Source organism: Silurus aristotelis, assembly GCF_946808225.1.
Source record: "Silurus aristotelis genome assembly, chromosome: 28".
Taxonomy (NCBI): Eukaryota; Metazoa; Chordata; class Actinopteri; order Siluriformes; family Siluridae; genus Silurus; species Silurus aristotelis.
The window spans coordinates 8,496,247-8,517,395 of NC_139601.1; the positions used below are offsets into that span (position 1 = coordinate 8,496,247).

General features: G+C 36.7%; 2 protein-coding genes across 8 annotated transcripts in view; both read left to right on the plus strand.

The window, feature by feature from the left end:
- Window positions 1-282: 282 nt before the first annotated feature.
- On the plus strand, window positions 283-1,592 carry rabif (RAB interacting factor). Its single transcript, XM_083534785.1, has 3 exons — window positions 283-440; window positions 651-828; window positions 1,042-1,592. The coding sequence occupies exons 2-3, from the start codon at window positions 676-678 to the stop codon at window positions 1,288-1,290; spliced, it is 402 nt and encodes a 133-aa protein (XP_083390911.1). The 5' UTR covers window positions 283-440; window positions 651-675; the 3' UTR covers window positions 1,291-1,592.
- A 117-nt stretch (window positions 1,593-1,709) lies between these two features.
- Window positions 1,710-21,149, plus strand: part of kdm5ba (lysine demethylase 5Ba) — a 29,150-nt gene continuing 9,710 nt past the window's right edge. The window contains exons 1-15 of one of the 7 annotated variants that reach the window (XM_083534780.1): window positions 1,710-1,731; window positions 3,081-3,279; window positions 4,527-4,604; window positions 5,735-5,857; window positions 5,957-6,127; window positions 9,881-10,021; window positions 10,228-10,321; window positions 10,411-10,487; window positions 10,802-10,960; window positions 15,247-15,366; window positions 15,461-15,619; window positions 16,351-16,532; window positions 16,823-16,985; window positions 20,090-20,209; window positions 20,806-21,000. In XM_083534780.1, coding sequence (XP_083390906.1) covers window positions 3,112-3,279; window positions 4,527-4,604; window positions 5,735-5,857; window positions 5,957-6,127; window positions 9,881-10,021; window positions 10,228-10,321; window positions 10,411-10,487; window positions 10,802-10,960; window positions 15,247-15,366; window positions 15,461-15,619; window positions 16,351-16,532; window positions 16,823-16,985; window positions 20,090-20,209; window positions 20,806-21,000 — 1,950 coding nt within the window. In that variant the 5' untranslated portion in view covers window positions 1,710-1,731; window positions 3,081-3,111. The other 6 variants (XM_083534784.1, XM_083534779.1, XM_083534778.1 and 3 more) reach the window with 6 other exon arrangements.

The window sequence follows — 21,149 nt, forward strand, 5'->3', positions numbered from 1 at the left end:
GTCTGGTGTTTTCCCTAATGCACATCAACATGTACAACGCATTGATTACCATATTAATATGGGGCTGTGCTTAATTTTCTTGTTGCTTTGCAGTAGCAGTCCATGCATTAACAAGTCCAGGCAAAGCCTGATTTTTTTTGGCAGGTAAATCACAAAACGGGCTCCGTACGACCACTGTAAGGAGTCAGGGATGTTTTACTTGCTGCTTCTAACTCCAGCAGTTAGTGGCGATATTGCACCGTCATGATGGATTTACAAACACTCCGAGGCTACAGAAGAAGCAAGCAGGACCCTTGCATTCATGTTATATTTTCTACCCGGTATGATTTACCGACGGACTGTTACTAGCGGGCGGTTGTAGCAAAGAAAACTAAAGAGAAAATAGCTATGAAGTTTTCGTCCTGGTTTTAGGAATTTACCAAATTTCAGTCTTCTTTATGGTGCGTCTTATGTGATCCGTTTCCTTTTCATTGTATATAAGAAGCCGGACTTTGCACTACCTGACTATATGTTATATATTGATGATAGCTCTACCACAAGAGCTTTGATGAAAATATCGCTGCTTACCTCAACTCTAGATAATTAAAGTACCACGTGTTTAGTTATATTGTAAATATTGCTGTACTAATGAAATGCTTATTTTCTTGTAGCCTGGTTGCAGGAGTTGGTTTAAAAATGGAGAAGAGTAATCCAAGCTTTTGCAGTGAAGGATGTGTTGATCCATGCAACCTTGTTGCAGAAGATGGAAAAAATACGAAATCGGTAGTGTGTCAGCGTTGCGGATCAAAAGTGCTCTGCCCGGGCATGGCTATATTCACGGAAAAGCAGGTAATGTTATATTTGACCAACACATGTTCCGAATATTTAAATATGGACCGAATGCATTGTTTATCTGCATGTAAGATGTAAGAATTAATAGTTTGTTTATTCGGATTATACTTTTTAGTTATCTTTAAAGCTCTCTATACAACTAATTTAATACACGTGTGCTTTCTTTTTTTTTTTTTTTTTTGCTTAATACCTGTCCCACACGACGACCAGCTCTTTCTACCTTCAATGAAAAAGAAAAACAGCATTGATCAGTCTGACGGAAGTTTAGACGGAGACACATTAACAGCTCACTGGCTGGTGGATGACATGTACACCTTTGAGAATGTAGGTTTCACCAAAGATGTAGGCAGAATAAAATATCTTGTGTGTGCCGATTGTGAGATTGGACCCATTGGCTGGCACAGCCTTGATGAAAAGAAATGTTTCTACATATCACTGGATCGAGTAAAACATGTATAGAGTGCTTAAGTTTGTAAGGCACAAGGTGATGTTACATAGTTTGCTTTCACTTGTTACCTATTTTTATTTTAAGCATGCCTTCCTAATCACTACATTGTGAGTAGTGTGTGAAATTGTAACACGTTTCGTCACATTTTTGGATGTATTTCTTTTTTCAATCTTCCTATTCTGCTCACTTACTTTCTTTTTAATATGCTTGAATAATTCGTTGTTTGTCAATGACTCTTGAATGCTAATGTACAATAATTCAGTAAAGTACTTTTAACGATTGTTATTAAAGGAAGTCAAGCATGGCGTTTCAAGCGGAAGTGGTGTTTTAATATTTCCAAGCGGGAAGTATTTTTTGTGCTTGTTTTGTGGTGCTGGGACCAGATCTTACACGAGCACGCAGTATGAACATTGCGAAAAGAAAGTGTTTGTGTTCTTGAAAGTTTCTTGAAGGTGGGTGGAGGAGCATTTCTTTCGACTTTTAAGTCCACGGATTTACAAAATATACCGCACGAAACAGGAATATAAAATAAATTTTAATCGTTATTAATGACAACAGACAGTCTTGTTTAATTGCGATGTTTGCACGGGAGTGTTTCCTCCTGTAGGCTGGGTGTGCAGCTGGGCGGCACCGTTTCCGTGTTGACGTGCGCTACGTGCAAACAGATGCGGTGTGAATGGAAAGACGCGGCGATGGCCATTTCATCGCTAGAAATACGTTCAAACAACCTATTTCTAGTTTAGATCAGAACTGATGCAACACTTTGGTAAGCTTTTATCCATACCGCGTTCCTGGGTAATTTTCTTTTTCCAGTAGTTCTTAATCTTGTTCTCAAAATCCCGTATAACTGACGTTGCAAATCCTGGCTGTATTCAGACCAGGCCTAAATTCTCGAGATCAAATCTAATCATTTATTTTAAAATTCACATTGACCTGATCTGTCATGTCGGTGTACAATTGTCAATTGTGGGTATTTTATATATTTATTTTTAATTGTATGGATTGGATCCGTCCTGGGGATGACGTTAAACAACAACATCCGTGGGGAACTTCACATAGTCCATTTAAAGTAGTAGTTCCGGTCGACATGCACTTCTCAGCTGTTGTACATTAATCCGCGCTACTTGCTTCTTGTTTTAGTTCTGTAATAGACTTCACGTGGTGTTTAGTGAAGCCGTTCATTTACACCTTTTACTTTTAAACGGTAACCAGGTAAAGACTAAATTTACTTAGCTTTTAAATACTCAAGGATTTAGAAATGTTAGCGTAAGTCCAGGTCTTATTTAACAGGAGAATCATGACGCTAATTTAAAAGGATAAAATGCGTGCTTGCGTATGTTTATGTTGCGTATTAAAAGTTTCAGTTAAATGGCACTCTTATTATCGGTAATGCATCGTGAATTATTTAAAATTTCCAAAACTCATTCGTCATGTAATACACTCTGAATGTTATGCTAGATATGTAACTTTTGAAGACCGAGCTCGTAGGTTTTAATCCCTTACTCAGTATTAGTGTTAGTATTTGTGTGCTGATCTTTGCAGTTATTGAAATATTAGCAAATTATTTAAACATTTGAAATCTGTAAACGTACCTATATTTGATATTTAATTAACACTAAAGAATTGGTTAGTGGCGATGGGGGTTCTACTTTTTTAAGCGGAACACGATACGGTACTCAAACATCAACCCTTGGTTAGTCCGTTCTAAAGTGGACGAGGATGTAAATTGTCAGATTTTGTGTAATCATTCTTTATATTGCAATAGTTACGTAAATACATAATATAGTATTATTTCGAACAGTTCCTTACAGTTATCACATGCCAAAGGTTGGATGCAGTTGCCCAGAATGACCCAACCTCGACCCAACGAGTTTATACCACCGCCGGAATGTCCTGTGTTTGAGCCTAGTTGGGAAGAATTCGACGACCCGTTTGCGTTCATCAACAAAATACGTCCAATTGCAGAAAAGACTGGTATTTGTAAGATCAGACCACCGCAGGTAAGTTTTCCGCTACTGAAACGTAAAATAAAGACACCGTTTTGTTGCTCTTAACCATTGATGTTTTCGGTCAAAACAGCAAGATCACTTTTTTCGGATAGGCTTTCAATATGGCGGATTGCGGCTTTGGTATAAAGGAACAGTTAGCTGTGGGGAAGGATTATAATAATATTTTCTACGTTGTTGGTTTAAGAAGGGTAAAAAGCTCGCATTTTGTAAAGAAATCGTGTTTGGATGATGATTTCTGTGGGTGAATGTGTGGCCTACTGACTACTGTAAAACTGTACTGTATTGTTTAGCGATACCATTGACTACGTAAGGCATCCACCCAAACTGGGTTGAGCAAATCAGTCAAAGCATACACACACACACACACGCGCGCGCGTATATATATATATATATATATATATATATATATATATATATATATATATATATCTCAATAGATTGGATCACTACATTTGTCAGTAGATTAGATGACATTGAATAAGCTACAATATTATACTATTAATACAATATTATACTATTAATACAATATTATACGAATATCAACCTTAAACCCATTATATATTCAAACCATTTATTAAAATATTTAACTATGAATCTGTGTTTAAAGGCTGCATTATGTACTGTATATTTAATACGTATAAAGATAGATAGATAACTTTATAGTGTGTTCTTTTTGGCTACATGGTTAACCATAAACATCTCAAGCGCGTCCTGTGTATGTTGCTTTGTAAGCAAAACGAATGCTTTTTTACGTTTGTATTACACACACACACATATATATTTTATAAAACAGAACTATTGTAGCTGTTTAAGAGCACAGATGAGGAGCAATTTTAAAACTGGATGTTATAAAATGTGTTAATGTTTTGTATCTTTGCATAAGGCTAATTCGTTACCAGTAAATGAAACTGAAATGGGGAAAAAATAAAAAATGCAAATTTGAGATTTTCATTTTGTGGCACAGCACTAGCAATAAGTGACACAATTTAGTGCATTTCTTCAAGTTTACTTACATAGGCTTTATATGTGGTGGATTAATAAGAATGTAAATAGCATTTTAGATCATCTTAAAAAACCTTATATGATGTGGCAAAAGTGTTTTTATAAAAATAAAAAAAAAAAGTCAAATAAAACCTGTAGTATAAAATTTGGAGGCCTGAAGTGTTGATGGCAAATTCAGGCTGTTTGTGGCAAATTGCATGTTATTAGGCTCAGCATGGCTTGATATGATTCCCTAGGGGTGGCAACCACCATTTGCCTGTGATGTGGACCGATTGCATTTCACCCCACGTGTACAGAGGCTCAATGAATTGGAGGTAAGTGTCAGGCCCCTGCTTTAAAGTTTTTTTTTGTTTTTTCTATTGGGGCTGTAGAAAATTATAAAATCTAATGTTTACATCTTTATAGACATAAATTTCCATCAAGCTTCACCATTAGGCTTCTAGCTTCTAGTTAGTCTTGGTAGCAAAAAATGGTTCATGTTAGGCCATCACATTAATATGAAAATACTTTCATTTCAGGGTTTCACAAAAGTTCTCCATAATTGAACAAAAATTAACACATTCCTGTTTTATAAAACAATTACACAGATATGTGCCATATTTTGTAAATATCCCATTTAAGCTTCTAAGAAATGTTTCTCCCCAGATTCCGACCAATTTATTAGACATCGATTTAGATTTGTGTCATGATAGAGCTCTCGTCCAAATAATAAAAAAAAAACAAATACACTTACTGTCTACTTTACTGAGGTAACACCTGTACACCACTTCATTCTTGCAGTTCTCCAGTCCACCAATTATGTGGCAGCAGCACAATGCATATGCTGATTCTGAAATCAAGCTGCTGCTGGTGTAATAATGTGGGTCAATATATTCTGAGCATTGTTTTTGGCATGTATCCATTTATGGCAACAATTTACCCATTTATAGTGGATAAATCCAGCACAATAATGCACCAGGTCACAAAGCACAAATCATTAGTTCAGGTCTCTTTGTTAACTGATCAGAATACAAAATGGCACTTTAGCACTTTGGGGATGTGGTAAAACGGGGAATTCACAGCATGAATGTGCAGTTGATAATGCTATGACCATTGTTTAATCTTTAGATACCAGAATAGACCAGATTATAAATAGTGACTCAGAAACCCCTTTGAAATAATAGTAGAAAAATTGAGGCTGTTCAGGGAGCCCAAAAGAGCATCTTACTTACTATTTGTATGATGTTTCTAATAATGTTGCCAGTGAGAGTATAACAACTATTACAGCTGAAAAGGTTTTCGATTGGGACTAACTACCATGTTAGTAACTACCATTTAAAGCTCACTGGCTAGAGGAAAGGGAAAACTTAAAAAATAAAAAAAATCACGGTGGCATGTATGGGAATGTAATTGAATTTAACTGAAATAATTTTGATTATTCTGATGTGTCTCTCATGTTTGTCAGGCTCAAACTAGAGTCAAACTAAATTTTCTGGACCAGATAGCCAAGTTTTGGGAGTTACAAGGCTGCACTTTGAAAATCCCTCATGTGGAGCGCAAATCTCTTGACTTGTATCAGCTCTACACGGTACAGTATCGCAATATAACCTGTGCTTTACTTTTGTATGGCCTTGGCTCAGCTTGCTGAACAATAGTCTGAATATGGTTGTCTTTGTGCTTTTTGCAGTTAGTGATTGAGGAGGGATGTTTTGACACAGTCTGCAGGGAGCGGAAATGGACCCAGATTGCTCTGAAGATGGGTTTTGCCCCTGGCAAGGCTGTTGGATCTCACTTGCGTTCCCACTATGAGAGGATTCTCTACCCTTACTACCTTTTCCAGACAGGGGCCAACCTTGTGGTGAAGCATTTTAGCCTTCTTTCTCACATACGGTTTTCTTTTTCTTTTCCGATTTCTGTGTTCCGCCTATATTCACAGAGACATATTGTGCATAGTTTTTTTTATTTTTTTATTTTTATTTTTTTAATCATACAGTATATTCTCTTATGCACCATTTGATTAGAAACATCTTTACACATGGTCATTTGTTTAATATTTGAAATTATTTATCAGCACAGTGAAAAAAATCAGGCATATATGATCTTTTAAAGACATCTAGTAAGGGGAAGTTCTTTTGGTAGAAATACCTTGTTGATGAGAGGGCAGAAAAAAATGGCCAGACTTGTTTGAGATGATAGGAAGGTAGATTTGACTCTAATAACCATTTTTGCAACCACACTGATGTGCATTCTGTAATTCTTTTCATAAATATTGTGGCAGTTAACATAAAACGGCTAAAAGAATCTGACACTACAGTTTACTAAAACTGGACAGTTGGAAGGGTGGAAAATAAACAGCTGTGTTGGAACTAGTGGTTTCCACTGGCTGTGAGTTGACTTGCCCCTGTTGAACATTTCTAGCCTCAACTCAATGCTGTTGCTAATTAATCAGTGTTCATCACATCTCACTTCTGGCATGGATTGTTATTTGTTTAGTTGTTCTGAAGATTTCACATGCCCCAACATCTTTAGCCACTACAAATCAGTCAGTGGTTATTTTTTACTATAATGATTAAACAATTTTCCCCTTACTGAACTGTGTGCTAGTTTGTTGGACTGGTTAACTTGGTGTGCATTTAGCATTTCTAGCATTTGCCACATGCCCTTATACAGAGCGACCAAAAAAGATCTTATTTACACTAGGGCTGAAACGAACGATTATTTCGATATTAGATTGATCGGACAATTTGTTTTCTCGATTAATCGGATAAAAACAAGTTATATTCAGCTTATTATAACTATATAAAACCCTAATTCATGCTATTTATGTATAAACGTATACTTAAAAAAAAAATGCAAAAGCCACATAGTTAAACTCTATCTTTAATTTGTCATTTTAAAACTTAGTTTTAGTGACACTTAGGGCAGGGCGATAAATCGATTAACTCGAATGTGTAGTTCACATCGATCTGTTTTAATAAAATTCGGTTTTCTCTTTAATGTCTGCCGACGCTCCCCTCTGGGTTTCCATAGTTTCGAACGAACTCAGCCCTCCCCCCGCGTGTTTGCCATAGAGATACACAAACAACATGGCAGCGAGCAGAGAAGAGCTCGTTCCCAAGAAAGGCACAGTCATCTGTATTATGGAATTGGTCCGGTTTTGCTGCATCAAACGCAGCACAAACAACACCCCGCTGCAAAGTGTGTTTGAAGGCTGTTGCAAGCAAAGTTAGCAGTACCACCAATTTACTGCAGCACCTCAAACAGAGGCATGCTGTCGAGTGGGAGAGATGTAGAGCCCTACGAAATGAACAAGACAGCGGCAGCACAAGACTGAGGTTAAGCCAGCCGCATCTTGAAAATACACCGTTAAGCAGCCGCACTTTAGTGCACTTAGTGTTGCGCGTCTAATCCTACACTTACGGTATGGGTGGTGGGAGCGGTCAAAATACATGTAAAGACGCTTTAGAACGGCGTTTCTGTTAAGAAACAAAAATCAGAGCATTTGAATCACCATATTCAAACAGTCATAAAACATTTTTTGAGGTTTACTCAATCTTTCAAATAATTCTTATTTAGAATCTCCCTGTCTGTTTTATTTTTATTTACAATTTCAACTAATTTTACTGTGGAGTTTTTAAGAAAAGTAAAGGCAAAATTACTCCAAGCATCACTGCATTTTTAACCATGTTCCACATTCAAACACATTTATAAAACATTTTCCTTTGTAGGTTTGCTCAATCTTTCAAATACTTCTTATAAACTGTGTCCCTGTCTATTACTCTGTTAAATTTTTATCTTATTTTACTGTGGAGTTTTGGAGAAAAGTAAAATCACTCAAAACCTCAGGTGCATTTTCAATCATGTTCGACATTTAAACACTCATAAAACATTTTTCTTTGTAGGTTTGCTTATTTTAATGTTATGTTACGTTCTTTTTTTACAATTTACAATTTTTGGCTTGTTGTTTCTGATTGCACTTTAACCCAAAGTGGGTTATAATCCCAGAAGGGTAAATAAACTTTATTTAATAAAGTTAAAACTTTTTTTGAACATTTTCTTTGTCATATTCAGATTGATTTTAAGCAGGGGGGAAAAAAATCGATTTAAATCGGATTTTTTGTGAAAAAAATTTTTTGCCCATATCGCCCAGCCCTAGTGACACTATAACTTTAGTTATAGTAGCTGCTTGTCGAGGAGTGCATAGGGCATTTCTCCTTTGAACAAATTCACTCGTGCTGGGTTGTTTCTTTCGTTAAAAAAAAATAATAATTTAATTAATTTCAGTATAAAAGATGATGCAATTAGTGTTAATCAACATTTGTATTCTATTTTGCAAAAGGCAAGTTGACAACCATTCTAAAAATACATTGTTTTCACAATTTGTTTTAAAAATATACACAGATATTTTGTTAATTTGTTAAGATATAAGCATCTAGATATATAATTAATACATTTTTGTATAATAATTAAATAAACTTTGCATACATTAAATATACAAACATTGAAAACAAGCATTTGAACTTAGTAAAGCCACAGTAAATCACACCTAAAAACAGATAAGTTACTGTTGTAGAAAACAAATGCTATAAAAAGAGAAATAAATGGAGAAACGCAGCAAGCTAAAAGGCCTGATTAATAAAAACAGAAAAGTATATGCATTGGAGTACAATTACATAAGAATTCACTGAAAATCACAACATTGACAAAAATTTTTATAATTTACTGCTGCTGTTATTTGCCGTTTTTAGATTTAATGTTTGTTTGCACCGGTTTAAACGAATCCATCACTCTGTTGTGAGCGAGGTGATTGCTCAAGTTGATGCTTGCGAGTCTCGACAGAACAAATCAAGTGAGACTGTTCAGAAGTTAGCAAACAGTTTACACAATAGCACTTCATTAAACTACCATTTTCACATGATGAGGATTATACAGTTTCTGCATACTGTGCTCATGTTTCACGTTTATCCATGACTCCAGTGTGTTTTCTTTTCACGTGCATCACTGTGGTACTTCCATTTCACACAAGCTCATCTTTGCATAACTTCCAGGTACTGTTTCCTTTGTTGCATTTAATATAAAATTAGCAGATACTACAACACACCTGTAGAGGGTTTGTGTAGTCCATGCATCTATGGGTCAGATTTTTGCAGTCATTTGAGATCCATATTAGAACAGTCATGCCAATGGCAGAATGATTTAAAGAGAAACAAAACTTTTAACATTTAGTTTTTATATGCCTAAATTCACACATGTTTACACTTGATTGCTTTTAATCTTCTAAATATAAATAATAAATAAAAGGCTATGTGAATAGTGCAGCTTGCATTTGACATAGTTGTTTTTTGCTGACCAGATGTGTCCTGTTAGATTATGTAAATGGATGGTTTCAGTTTGAACCCAAATGTCTTCATCCTAAATAGAAAAAAGTTATTTTACAAAAGAAACTTTTACATCCTGTCACTTGTATTGTCATTATAAAGTTGGGAAAATGTATTTGATTTAAAAAATATGGGTTTGTTTGGTTTCTGTTTGTTGTTGGAATGACGATTTGTCTTTTTGTCAAATATATGAATATTTGTCTGTTTTGTTTATTTTTCTTTTTCTTTACCAGAACTCACAGAAACCCACTCTTACAAATGATACCAAAGATAAGATATATAAATCTCATGACTTGCCTCAGCGACAGTCTGTGCAGCCTGTGGAAACCTCTACCATTGCTCGTAGAGCCAAGCGGTCTAAAATCTCTTTAAAGGTATTTTTAATCTTCTGTTGTTTTGTTTTGCTAAATGGTCTTTATATGATTAGTTCTTCAACTACCCTACAAATTTATGTTACCTAATGGCTAAAATTGAATCTGAGTTTAAAAAAGAACAATACAAATTAGTAACATTAGGTATTTTTAGGAATTTCAGTAAAATTAACAACATTTTAAACAGAAAATAATTTCCTTTTTTTTAGGGTCGCTGTTTCAAAAATGAGCAAGAGGAAGAGTGCAAGAACAGACCCAACCTGAGAAGGAGAATGGGCTCTTATGTGGCAAAACCAGATGAAGGTGATTTACCTAAAAATGTACAGTTGATCTTCAAATAAGTTGCTGAAAAAAGATTAATTAAAGTGGATGTTATGGATGATTTGTTTTAGTGAAAAGCTTTCCAGTCCAGGTAAAACAGGAACCTATGGAACAAGTTGAATCGATGCCTAATGGAGAAAAATCAAAGGTAAAGAACGACGTTAAAGTTCTTAAGTTTAAATGGTGAGTTGCAGACTCTAAAAATTGAAAAGACCACACTACACGTCTTCATCAAGCAGATTATTATTGCATAAAAGATTCTTCCAATCGATATCCAGATGTTTTTTCCATTATCCATTAGCACTTTCCAAGTTTGCTTTGTAGAATTCAAGAGTTATATTTATATTAAGTTTGTAATCTCGCGTACCAGTGTAGATTTATTCATTGCTAGAGACTCAAAGCACTTTTGTACGTCGCTCTGGATAAATGTAAATGTTCCTTGTTTTGTGTGTGCCTTCGAAGGTGGAACAATACATGTGTTTGGTTTGTGGAGGAGGCGGCGATGAGGACAAGCTGTTGCTGTGTGATGGCTGTGATGATAGCTACCACACATTCTGTCTTATCCCACCACTCCATGATGTCCCCAAAGGAGACTGGAGATGTCCCAAGTGCCTGGCACAGGTAGCCATAGATCTCACAGCAATTCAGTGAAGCAAATATATTTTTCTCTGATTAAAAAAAAAATTCTTATAACATAAATAGCTTACAGTTATATAAAATGTAAATAAGAAAATTCACATTTTTTAAATTTATTAGGGAATAAATAATAATTGTGGTCCTCACTAACTTCTGGGGAAAAAAAAAAAAAGTATAAGCCTAAGATGACCGCATAGTGTAACAGATATTAATATGTAGTAAGTTTTCTCAAAAAAAAAGTAAATCAACCTTCTAAAACTAGGTGAGAAAAGATACAGTAATTATATTTACTTTATATTTCCACAAACCTTCAAAGAGGCCCTAGTATCCAAACCTTAATTAAATTGTCCTTATTTTTGTTCAGTCATCAATTGTATCAGTTGTGACTACTTCTGTAAAAGCCTTTGGTAGTTTGGTGTTATGTTGGGGGCACAGTTGTTTACGTCTACATCATGCCAAGAAGAAAGGACACCAACATTGACCTTAGAGATGAAATATTGCTGCTCATCTATCTAGGAAGGTTAAACTATCAGTTCCATGTACAGTGGTACCTCGACATACGAGTTTAATTTGTTCTGTAACCTTGCTCGTATGTCAATTTGCTTGTATTTTAAAGCAAATTTCCCCATTGAAATTAATTGAAATGCCATTAATCCGTTCCAGCCCCCAAAATGCCACCCCAGTTGGTTTTGTGTTTTTGAATAAGAATTTTTTTTTTTATAAATGACAAATATTGTATAAAAACATAATAAAAGAGAATGTAAAGATATAATAAGGTTTAATTCAGTGTATTTTGCTCGGAGATGAGACGACTTGAGCTAACGAAAACTCTGGTTGTTTTTTACTATCACTACTGTACACTACGTATCCCTAAACTTTAAAATTTTTACTTTTTCTTCTTTGCTTATCTTAATTTTTGTCACAGTCTTCGCTTTCTGGCTTTGATTCGCCATCTACCAGCGGCGTCTCGAGCTCGTAACTCAAGTTTTTGCTCGCGTATTAAAGCAAAAAATCGACCGAGTGACCGCTCGTATCTCGGAAAACTCTTAGGTCAAGGCACTGTATTTGAAATTTTTCAGAAATGAGAAGTGTGTGTCTCAGCAAACTAAGTTCAGGATTAGTCTTGCTAATGTTCAGAGAGAAAGAAAAATCTCCACAAACTGTTCAATTTATTTTATTTTTTACAATGGTCCCTTACGAGGGAAATATCAAGGTCCGTGACGTGGGGCCGCCTTCCCGTGGGCTCACCACCCCGGTGCTGTAAGGATTGGGCAGCAGTCGAAGGCGGGGGCCTGCTTAGACTGCTGCCCCCGCGACCCGAATTACGGATAAGCAGGAGAAAATTAATGGATGAATGAACAATGAATATTTTTTCAATGTAGCTTTACAGAGAGTTTTATAAGACAGAGGTTGAAAAGTTGTGTAAAAGAATGTATAGGTATAGTGTCTAATAGTTTGTTCCTTAGAATTGAAAGTGTATTTTTTTTATTAGCAAGCCAGTCATGACTGTTTCAAGGAAAAACTTCCTGAGATCACATAAGGAAGAAATGTTCACTTACTGCAGTTCCATCACTGCTTTATGATAGATGTAGAACTGCTCTTGCAAACCACTGCAGCAGAATATTGACACTAATCACAGTCCAGATCTATCCCCAAAGCTCTTGAGTTGCTCAGTAAACCCACAGATCCCAAGGTTGCTGATGTGAAACCATCCTCAGCCTCACAGAATGGTCCCCAACCAATGAAAACCCCATCCAGAGGCAGGGCGTTGGGATGAATTGGGCAGATACAAAGAGAAGAAAGACAGAAACACGGGTCACTGGTACTGCAGGAGAATGTTTACCTTGACAGAAAGGGAGACAGAAATAAGGATCAAGTATTATTGTTTCATAACTGTTTAAGGACACTAGAGTGTGATCTAAATGCGGGTAAAGATTTCTAGTTATGGCAGTGTAACTAAAATGGAGAGCCAAAAGGTACAGTGTACCCGTAAAGCATATTCACAGCGTTTCACTTTTTCCACATTTTGTTGTTGCAGCCTTATTCCAAAATCGAGTTAGATTAATTTTTTTCCCCTCAAAATCCTACAAACAATACCCCATAATGACAACATGAAGGAAGATTGTTTAAAATCTTTGCTAATTTATTTCAAATAAAAAACGAGAAAAAAGACATGTAGATAAGTATTTACAGTCTTTGCCATGACATTCAAAATTTAGCTCAGTTGCATCCTGTTTCCACTGATCATCCTTGAGATGTTTCTACAACTTAATTGGAGTCATTCAGTCCAATCAGTCAATTCAGTTGATTAGACGTCATTTGGAAAGGCACACACCTGTCTTTTATAAAGTCCCACAGTAACAGTGCATGTCAGAGCACAAACCATGAGCCATGGATTCCAAGAAATTGTCTGAAGACCTCAGAGACAGGATTGTATCGAGGCACAGATCTGGTGAAGGGTACAGAAAAGTTCTGCAGCATATAAACACAGTGGCCTTCATCATCCATAAATAGAAGATGTTTGGAAGCAACGGGACTCTTCCTAGAGCAGTCCGCCCGGCCAAACTGAGTGATCAGGGAGAAGGCCCTCAGTCAGGGAGGTGACCAGGAACATGATTGTCACTCTAATAGAGCTACAACATTTCTCTGTAGAGAGAGAAGAAGCTCCAGACCAACAACCATGTTCTGCAGCACTCTTCCAATCAGGCCTGTATGGTAGAGTGGCCAGAAGGAAGCCACTCCTCACTAAAAGGCACATTACAGTCTGGAGTTTGCCGAAAGGCACCTGAAGGACTCTCAGACCATAAGAAAAAAAATATTGAACTCTTTGGTTTGTTTGGCAAGCCTCATGTCTGGAGGAAACCAGGCACCGCTCATCACCTGGCCAATACCATCCCTACATTGGGGCATGGTGGTGGCAAAATCATGCTGTGGGGATGTTTTTCAGCAGCAGGAACTGGAAGACTAGTCAGAATCGGGGGAAAGATTAATGCAGCAATGTACAGAGACATCTTCGATGGAAACCTGTTCCAGAGCACTCTGGACCTCAGACTGGGGAGACGAGTCATCATTGAACAGGATAACCACCCTAAGCACACAGCCAAGGAATGGATATTGGACGGCTCTGTGAATGTCCAGCCCAGTGTGGCCCAGCCAGGGACCCGACTAAACATCTCTGGAGAGATCTGAAAATTGCTGTGCATCGATGCTCCCCATCCAACCTGATTGAGCTTGAGAGGTTCTGCAAAGAAAAATGGGAGAAACTGCCCAAAAATAGGTGTGCCCAGCTTGTAGCATCAACTTAAAAAGAATCAAGGCCGTAATTGGTGGCTTAACTAAGTACTGAGCAAAGGTGGTCAATAATTATGAATACTTTTTACTTATGAATATTTTTTTTTTTAAATACATTTGCAGAGATTTCAAACACTTCTTTCTTGTTGTTCTTATGGGTTATTGTTTGTAGAATTTTGAGGAAAATAATGAATTTAATTAATTTTGTGCTTTGTGAATTATTTCTGGATGCACTATAACACAGACATGAGGACTCTCTGTGATAATAGACAGCTCACCACACTTTTGTCAACAAACCTGACAAGTGAATGTGTGATGTGATGACAGCATCCAAATATCCCAGTTCACAAAAACACTATATCCATGATCCCTTCTTTACCTAAGAAAGACCTACTGACAAAAGACCTGACTAAATAAATGTGTTTTTAGCCTAGACTTGAACACCGTGACTGTGTCTAAGTCCTGTACACTAATTAGAAGGCTGTTCCATAACTGTGGGGTTTTGTAACAGAAAGCTCTACTCCCTGCTGTGGACATTCATTATTTGAGTTACCAATAAATAACCTGCACCTTTTAATCGAAGTAGGCGTGGAATAAAATGTCTCAAACGTTTCAATCAATACTTTCATGAAATGCATCAGTCAGGATAGCCTTCTTTTTTCTTAAATGTTATTTCCAAGCAGTATGAGCATAAGTAAATTAAAGCATAAAGCGCATATTAAAGCGTTTGCTTGATATTGGCCTATAGTTAGACAGCTGATGGGTTAAGATTTTTTAACTTGATCAGCTGGGAGTCATCTTAGAGGATTTAGAAAAGAATGTATTATTTTTAGTAGTGTAGTAGCAGTAGTAGTAGTTATTTTAAATAGTTTTGAGTTTTGTTCCCAAAACTTCATAAGAATTTACCAGCGTAGTTTGTAATTATTGTAACTATTTGTAATTATTTGTATATTCTTACATCTTGTTCTTTTTTTCCACAGGAGTGTGGTAAGCCTCAGGTAGCGTTTGGTTTCGAGCAGGCATCCAGAGACTACACACTCCGCTCCTTTGGAGATATGGCAGACTCTTTCAAGTCAGACTACTTCAACATGCCTGTGCATGTATGTATTATTTAAAGATTCTACATATTAGATGTATAAGTGATCTCTGTGGTTAGTAACCAGACACTCACATGCTTTGATGTTTTCTTTCCAGATGGTCCCCACTGAGCTGGTTGAGAAGGAATTTTGGCGTTTGGTTAACACAATCGAGGAAGATGTCACAGTGGAGTATGGGGCAGATATTGCCTCAAAGGACTATGGCAGTGGCTTTCCTGTCAGGAATGGCTCTTTTAAAGTCACGTCTGATGATGAGGCATGTTGTACTCCCTCCAATAATACTGCACAATTTCATATTTATTTATGGATGTCCAAAAAGACAATGTTTGTTTTTTTCTTAGTGTTAGAAGATAAAAGAAGATACACATTTTTTTTAAGATCAGACACTTTTTTGTTTGTTTTAAGGCAAAATACATTTGTGTCCATGCATACTATACAACAGGGAGCACCCTAACAGAAAAAAGCTGGTGTAGTACCTCCTTATGTTGGTCAGTTTTATACTGTTTCCAATTTAGCTATGCCACTTGAAATGTCAACTTGGAGATCTGTAGCTATACTGTATGTTTATTGTAGTAAACCTGAGTGAGTGGTGCGTTTCATTGGCAGTCAGTTTGAGAAACTTCTATCTTAATGGATGGCTGGATATACCTTAATGGTTGATAAGTTAAAAATTCCAGGAAAAAGCACAGGAATAAAACTTATTGCCTTAGACCTGTATGGTCAGAACTATACCACCTTTTGCTAGGGCACTACCTGATGTGCAGTATGTATTCCTAATAATGAATTTATCATGACACTTTAAGAAACAAGTTGTGATCTTATTACAAAAAAAAACATTTGTGATATTTAGACTGTCATGCTTATCTTATCATGGTATGCAACTGGATTGTTGTCTTCTCTGCATTCTTTCTTAAATAAAATGTAAATAATCTAATCTATGATTTGTATTAATGTTTTTCATACTTGCACTCCTTTCTGTCTATGCAGCATTACCTCAACTGTGGCTGGAACCTAAACAACATGCCAGTGCTGGATGCATCTGTGCTTACTCACATCACTGCTGATATATGTGGAATGAAGCTGCCCTGGCTCTATGTGGGCATGTGTTTCTCATCTTTCTGTTGGCATATTGAGGATCATTGGAGCTATTCTGTAAACTATTTGCACTGGTATGCCCTTTTAGACTATTCAACATGAATGATTAAAGAAATACACAAAAAATTCAATGCTATAAGGTGATGGTGACTGAGCTTAATGTGACAATATTTGCTTTCCTATATTCAATAAAAGCAAAAATGCCTATTCAAACGTTATTAGTTAAACTTAATCACCACCCAGAAAAAATGGTGTTAAATTAAGTGTTTTAACATACTCTGCTGTACTTAATAGACATATTGCCAAAAAACCACCCTCGATCACTTTCCACTCTTATTGAGGTTGATCTCTGTTTGTTTGGTAGGGGAGAACCAAAGACATGGTATGGTGCTCCTGGATTTGCTGCAGAGCAGTTGGAAGCAGTGATGAAGAAGCTTGCCCCTGAGCTCTTTGAGTCCCAGCCAGATTTGCTCCATCAGTTGGTCACAATCATGAACCCCAATTTACTAATGGAGCATAGAGTCCCGGTAAGTACACACAAGTGTACAGGTAATATAATGTGGTGTACATTTGAGTACACTGTTTTTGATTACATTATAGAGTAAAAACATGGTTCCACTGCACATGATTTGGTTTTTGCAAACTTCTTCACACAGTAGAGACGAGAACTTGTATTAACTTAATGCCCGGTGTTAGCGCCAGAGAATACAGAATGAGGGGGCCTCATGTTTAACTGGGGGGGCCTATCTCGTTCACATACTATTACTATTATTATAATCATTATACTTCAATAAACATAAAATATTAAACGAGTCAGTCACTGTAAACCATAATTAATCATAACTCTAAAGTGCAAGACTCACGAAAACACACAGGCATCTTACCTTTAGAAGAGCTGCAGACGATGAGGGGAGGAGGAATTAAAATTTTGAACAACAAGACGAACCATTTTCTTATATCCATTGTTAAAGATTTTTTAATTAAAACAGTGTTTTGGTAAATGTTCGAGACGAACTTAGAAAAAACGATTTCACTGACCATTTAGCCTACTGATTTACGTTACTGACGTAGTGGCAGTGTGTATGTAATTGGCTGACTGTTAGCACTGCATTATGGGGTAATTTAAATTTTTTTATTTACTTATATTCTTATTTTGAGAAGTAAGGTCACTGTCTGTGACCTGGCCACGCCCCCCCCAGGGCCCACTCGTGGTGCCGACACTGTTAATGCCTATATATTTGATGGACAGACTCCCCATCAATATGATTTTAACTTGCGTATGAGAGCATGATCAAGCCAGTTGAACTAGAAACCATAGTGCAGGTTGTTCAGAACGATTTCCCTTCACATGTATATGTATATGTATGTAATTGGCTGACTATGTTAGCACTGCATTATGGGGTAATTTGAATTTTTTTATTTACTTATACTCTTCATTCTTTAACCAGTATTCATGGTATGATTAAATCAATTTGTAAAACAATTTTAAAAAATTAAGTTCATTATTATTTTGAGAAGTAAGGTCACTGTCTGTATTTCTGCCTCTTTGTGGTCAGAGCATGCTTGCTATTTTTTGTTAAAGTAGCTACAGTTGTGTTATAAGTGTTCCTTTTTACTAGTAGGCATATTTGTAGATTCAAGTCAGTGGTATATGTATAGAATTCTGTAAATTTTCAAAGTCAGCTGCCTCTAAAACCTTAAGTCTGACTGTGGTTTTTGGGCTATATCTAGACTTAGTCTTGCTTTCATTTTGACTCACATTGTGCAAGACATTGTAGTATGCCCTTTTCTAAAATGAAACCAAGACCACAATAGTGATGCTTCAGTAAATTGTAAAAAAAAAAAAAAAAAAAAAAAAAAGATACATGTAGATAAACAGACATACAGTGAGGAAAATAAGTATTTGAACACCCTGGTATTTTGCAAGTTCTCCCACTTAGAAATCATGGAGGGGTCTGAAATTGTCATCGTATGTGCATGTCCACTGTGAGAGACATCTAAAAAAAAAAAAAAATCCAGACATCACAATGTATGATTTAAAAAAAAAAAACTATTTATTTGTATGATACAGCTGCAAATAATTATTTGAACACCTGAGAAAGTCAATGTTAATATTTGGTACAGTAGCCTTTGTTTGCAATTACAGAGGTCAAATGTTTCCTGTCGTTTTTCACCAGGTTTGCACACACTGCAGGAGGGATTTTGGCCCACTCCTCCACACAGATCTTCTCTAGATCAGTCAGGTTTCTGGCCTGTCGCTGAGAAACACGGAGATTGAGCTCTCTCCAAAAATTCTCTATTGGGTTTAGGTCTGGAGACTGGCTAGACCACGCCAGAACCTTGATATGCTTCTTACAGAGCCACTCCTTGGTTATCTGGAAGCTGTGTGCTTCAGGTCATTGTCATGTTGGAAGACCCAGCCTCGACCCATCTTCAGTGCTCTAACTGAGGGAAGGAGGTTGTTCCACAAAATCTCGCAATACATGGCCCCGGTCATCCTCTGGTTAATACAGTGCAGTCGCCCTGTCCCACGTGCAGAAAAACACCCCCATGCTTCACAGTAGGGATGGTGTTCTTGGGATGGTACTCATCATTCTTCTTCCTCAGAACACATTTAGTGAAATTATGACCCAAAAGTTCTATTTTGGTCTCATCTGACCACATGACTTTCTCCCATGACTCCTCTGGATCATCCAAATGGTCGTTGGCAAACTTAAGACTTGCCTGAACATGTGCTGGTTTAAGCAGGGGAACCTTCCGTGCCATGCATGATTTCAAACCATGACGTCTTGGTGTATTACCAACAGTAACCTTGGAAACGGTGGTCCCAGCTCTTTTCAGGTCATTGACCAGCTCCTCCCGTGTAGTTCTGGGCTAATTTCTCACCTTCCTTAGGATCATTGAGACCCCACGAGGTGAGATCTTGCATGGAGCCCCAGTCCGAGGGAGATTGACAGTCATGTTTAGCTTCTTCCATTTTCTAATGATTGCTCCAACAGTGGACCTTTTTTCACCAAGCTGCTTGGCAATTTCCCCGTAGCTCTTTCCAGCCTTGTGGAGGTGTACAATTTTGTCTCTAGTGTCTTTGGACAGCTCTTTGGTCTTGGCCATGTTAGTAGTTGGATTCTTACTGATTGTATGGGGTGGACAGGTGTCTTTATGCAGCTAACGACCTCAAACAGGTGCATCTAATTTAGGATAATAAATGTAGTGGAGGTGGACATTTTAAAGGCAGACTAACAGGTCTTTGAGGGTCAGAATTCTAGCTGATAGACAGGTGTTCAAATACTTATTTGCAGCTGTATCATACAAATAAATAGTTTAAAAATCATATATTGTGATTTCTGGATTTTTTTTGTAGATTATGTCTTTCACAGTGGACATGCACCTACGATGACAGTTTCAGACCCCTCCATGATTTCTAAGTGGGAGAACTTGCAAAATAGCAGGGTGTTCAAATACTTATTTTCCTCACTGTATATGTTACAAACTTATTTCATTTCACTTTGATGTTGTTGTTCAACACTGTCTAACTATGCTGTCTAATATGTATATAGTGAATTTGAGACTTTGTTGCTTAATAAATTTGTAATGTAGTGATTTCTGTTTTGATTTTCTTTTCTTATTTTAGATTTACCGCACAAACCAGTGTGCTGGTGAATTTGTTATAACCTTCCCCAGAGCGTATCACAGTGGATTTAATCAGGGCTTTAACTTTGCTGAGGCTGTTAACTTCTGCACGGTGGACTGGGTAAAAATACCACTCAGTAAACATTGTTTTTTATTATTATTATTTGAGGTCGCCTGATAGTGGCTTTTACCGATAGTTTGGTTGGATCGTACTTGCCAATTATTCAACCGATAGTTTTTAAAATGGATACTGGAAAAAACAAACATGACACTCTGTAAAATAGTATTAAACTTTTATTACAAAAATAATAATACGGTACTGAATCACGAAAATGTGCTAAATGAGATAAAAATGAATATATTCATTATATAAATAAATATTTAGGAAAATAAGACATGCATTAAACTGAAACAAAAAGTGACACTTCCAATAAATAAAAACGGCTACATCCAAAATTAACTAAGACACTTCAAATAAACAGCGCGTGGCAGTGATTCACTTCTGGAGGCCGCTCGCATACTATATAATGCAACCTGGAAAAAGTATAGGTATGGATTTATGCCAATAGTTCCATCAATCAACTATCGGTGCTGATTAATTGGCAAAATGGATAAATTGGTCGACCTCTAATTATTATTAAATACAAGTAACATTGCTGCCTGTCGATGCATTTTATATATATATATATAGCCTGATGTTGAAATTTTTTTTTGCAGATGCCACTTGGTCGACAGTGTGTAGAGCATTATCGCTCATTAAACAGATACTGTGTTTTCTCCCATGATGAGATGGTTTGTAATATTGCAGCCAAGGCAGACAGCCTGGACCTGGAACTGGCCTCTGCTATACAAAAGGACATGCGTGTTATGATTCAAGAAGAGAAAAAACTGCGAGAAAAAGCCTACAAGCTGGTGAGCCCAAAGTTATACTCTTTTGGTTGAATTTTATTAGCTATTTTGCCACATCTTTAAAAATGTTAAATGATACAGTTTGTTTGTAGTGCATGATAACATGAACATTTAGCTATATGTGTTTTGTTATGCTGGTTTATCAGTTACCT

Bases quoted from the DNA above. Each gene is read 5' to 3' on its own strand.
- rabif (XM_083534785.1), top strand. From the start codon at position 676: ATGGAGAAGAGTAATCCAAGCTTTTGCAGTGAAGGATGTGTTGATCCA. The intron at 829-1,041 runs GTAATGTTATAT...CACGACGACCAG, and splicing joins CTATATTCACGGAAAAGCAG to CTCTTTCTACCTTCAATGAA.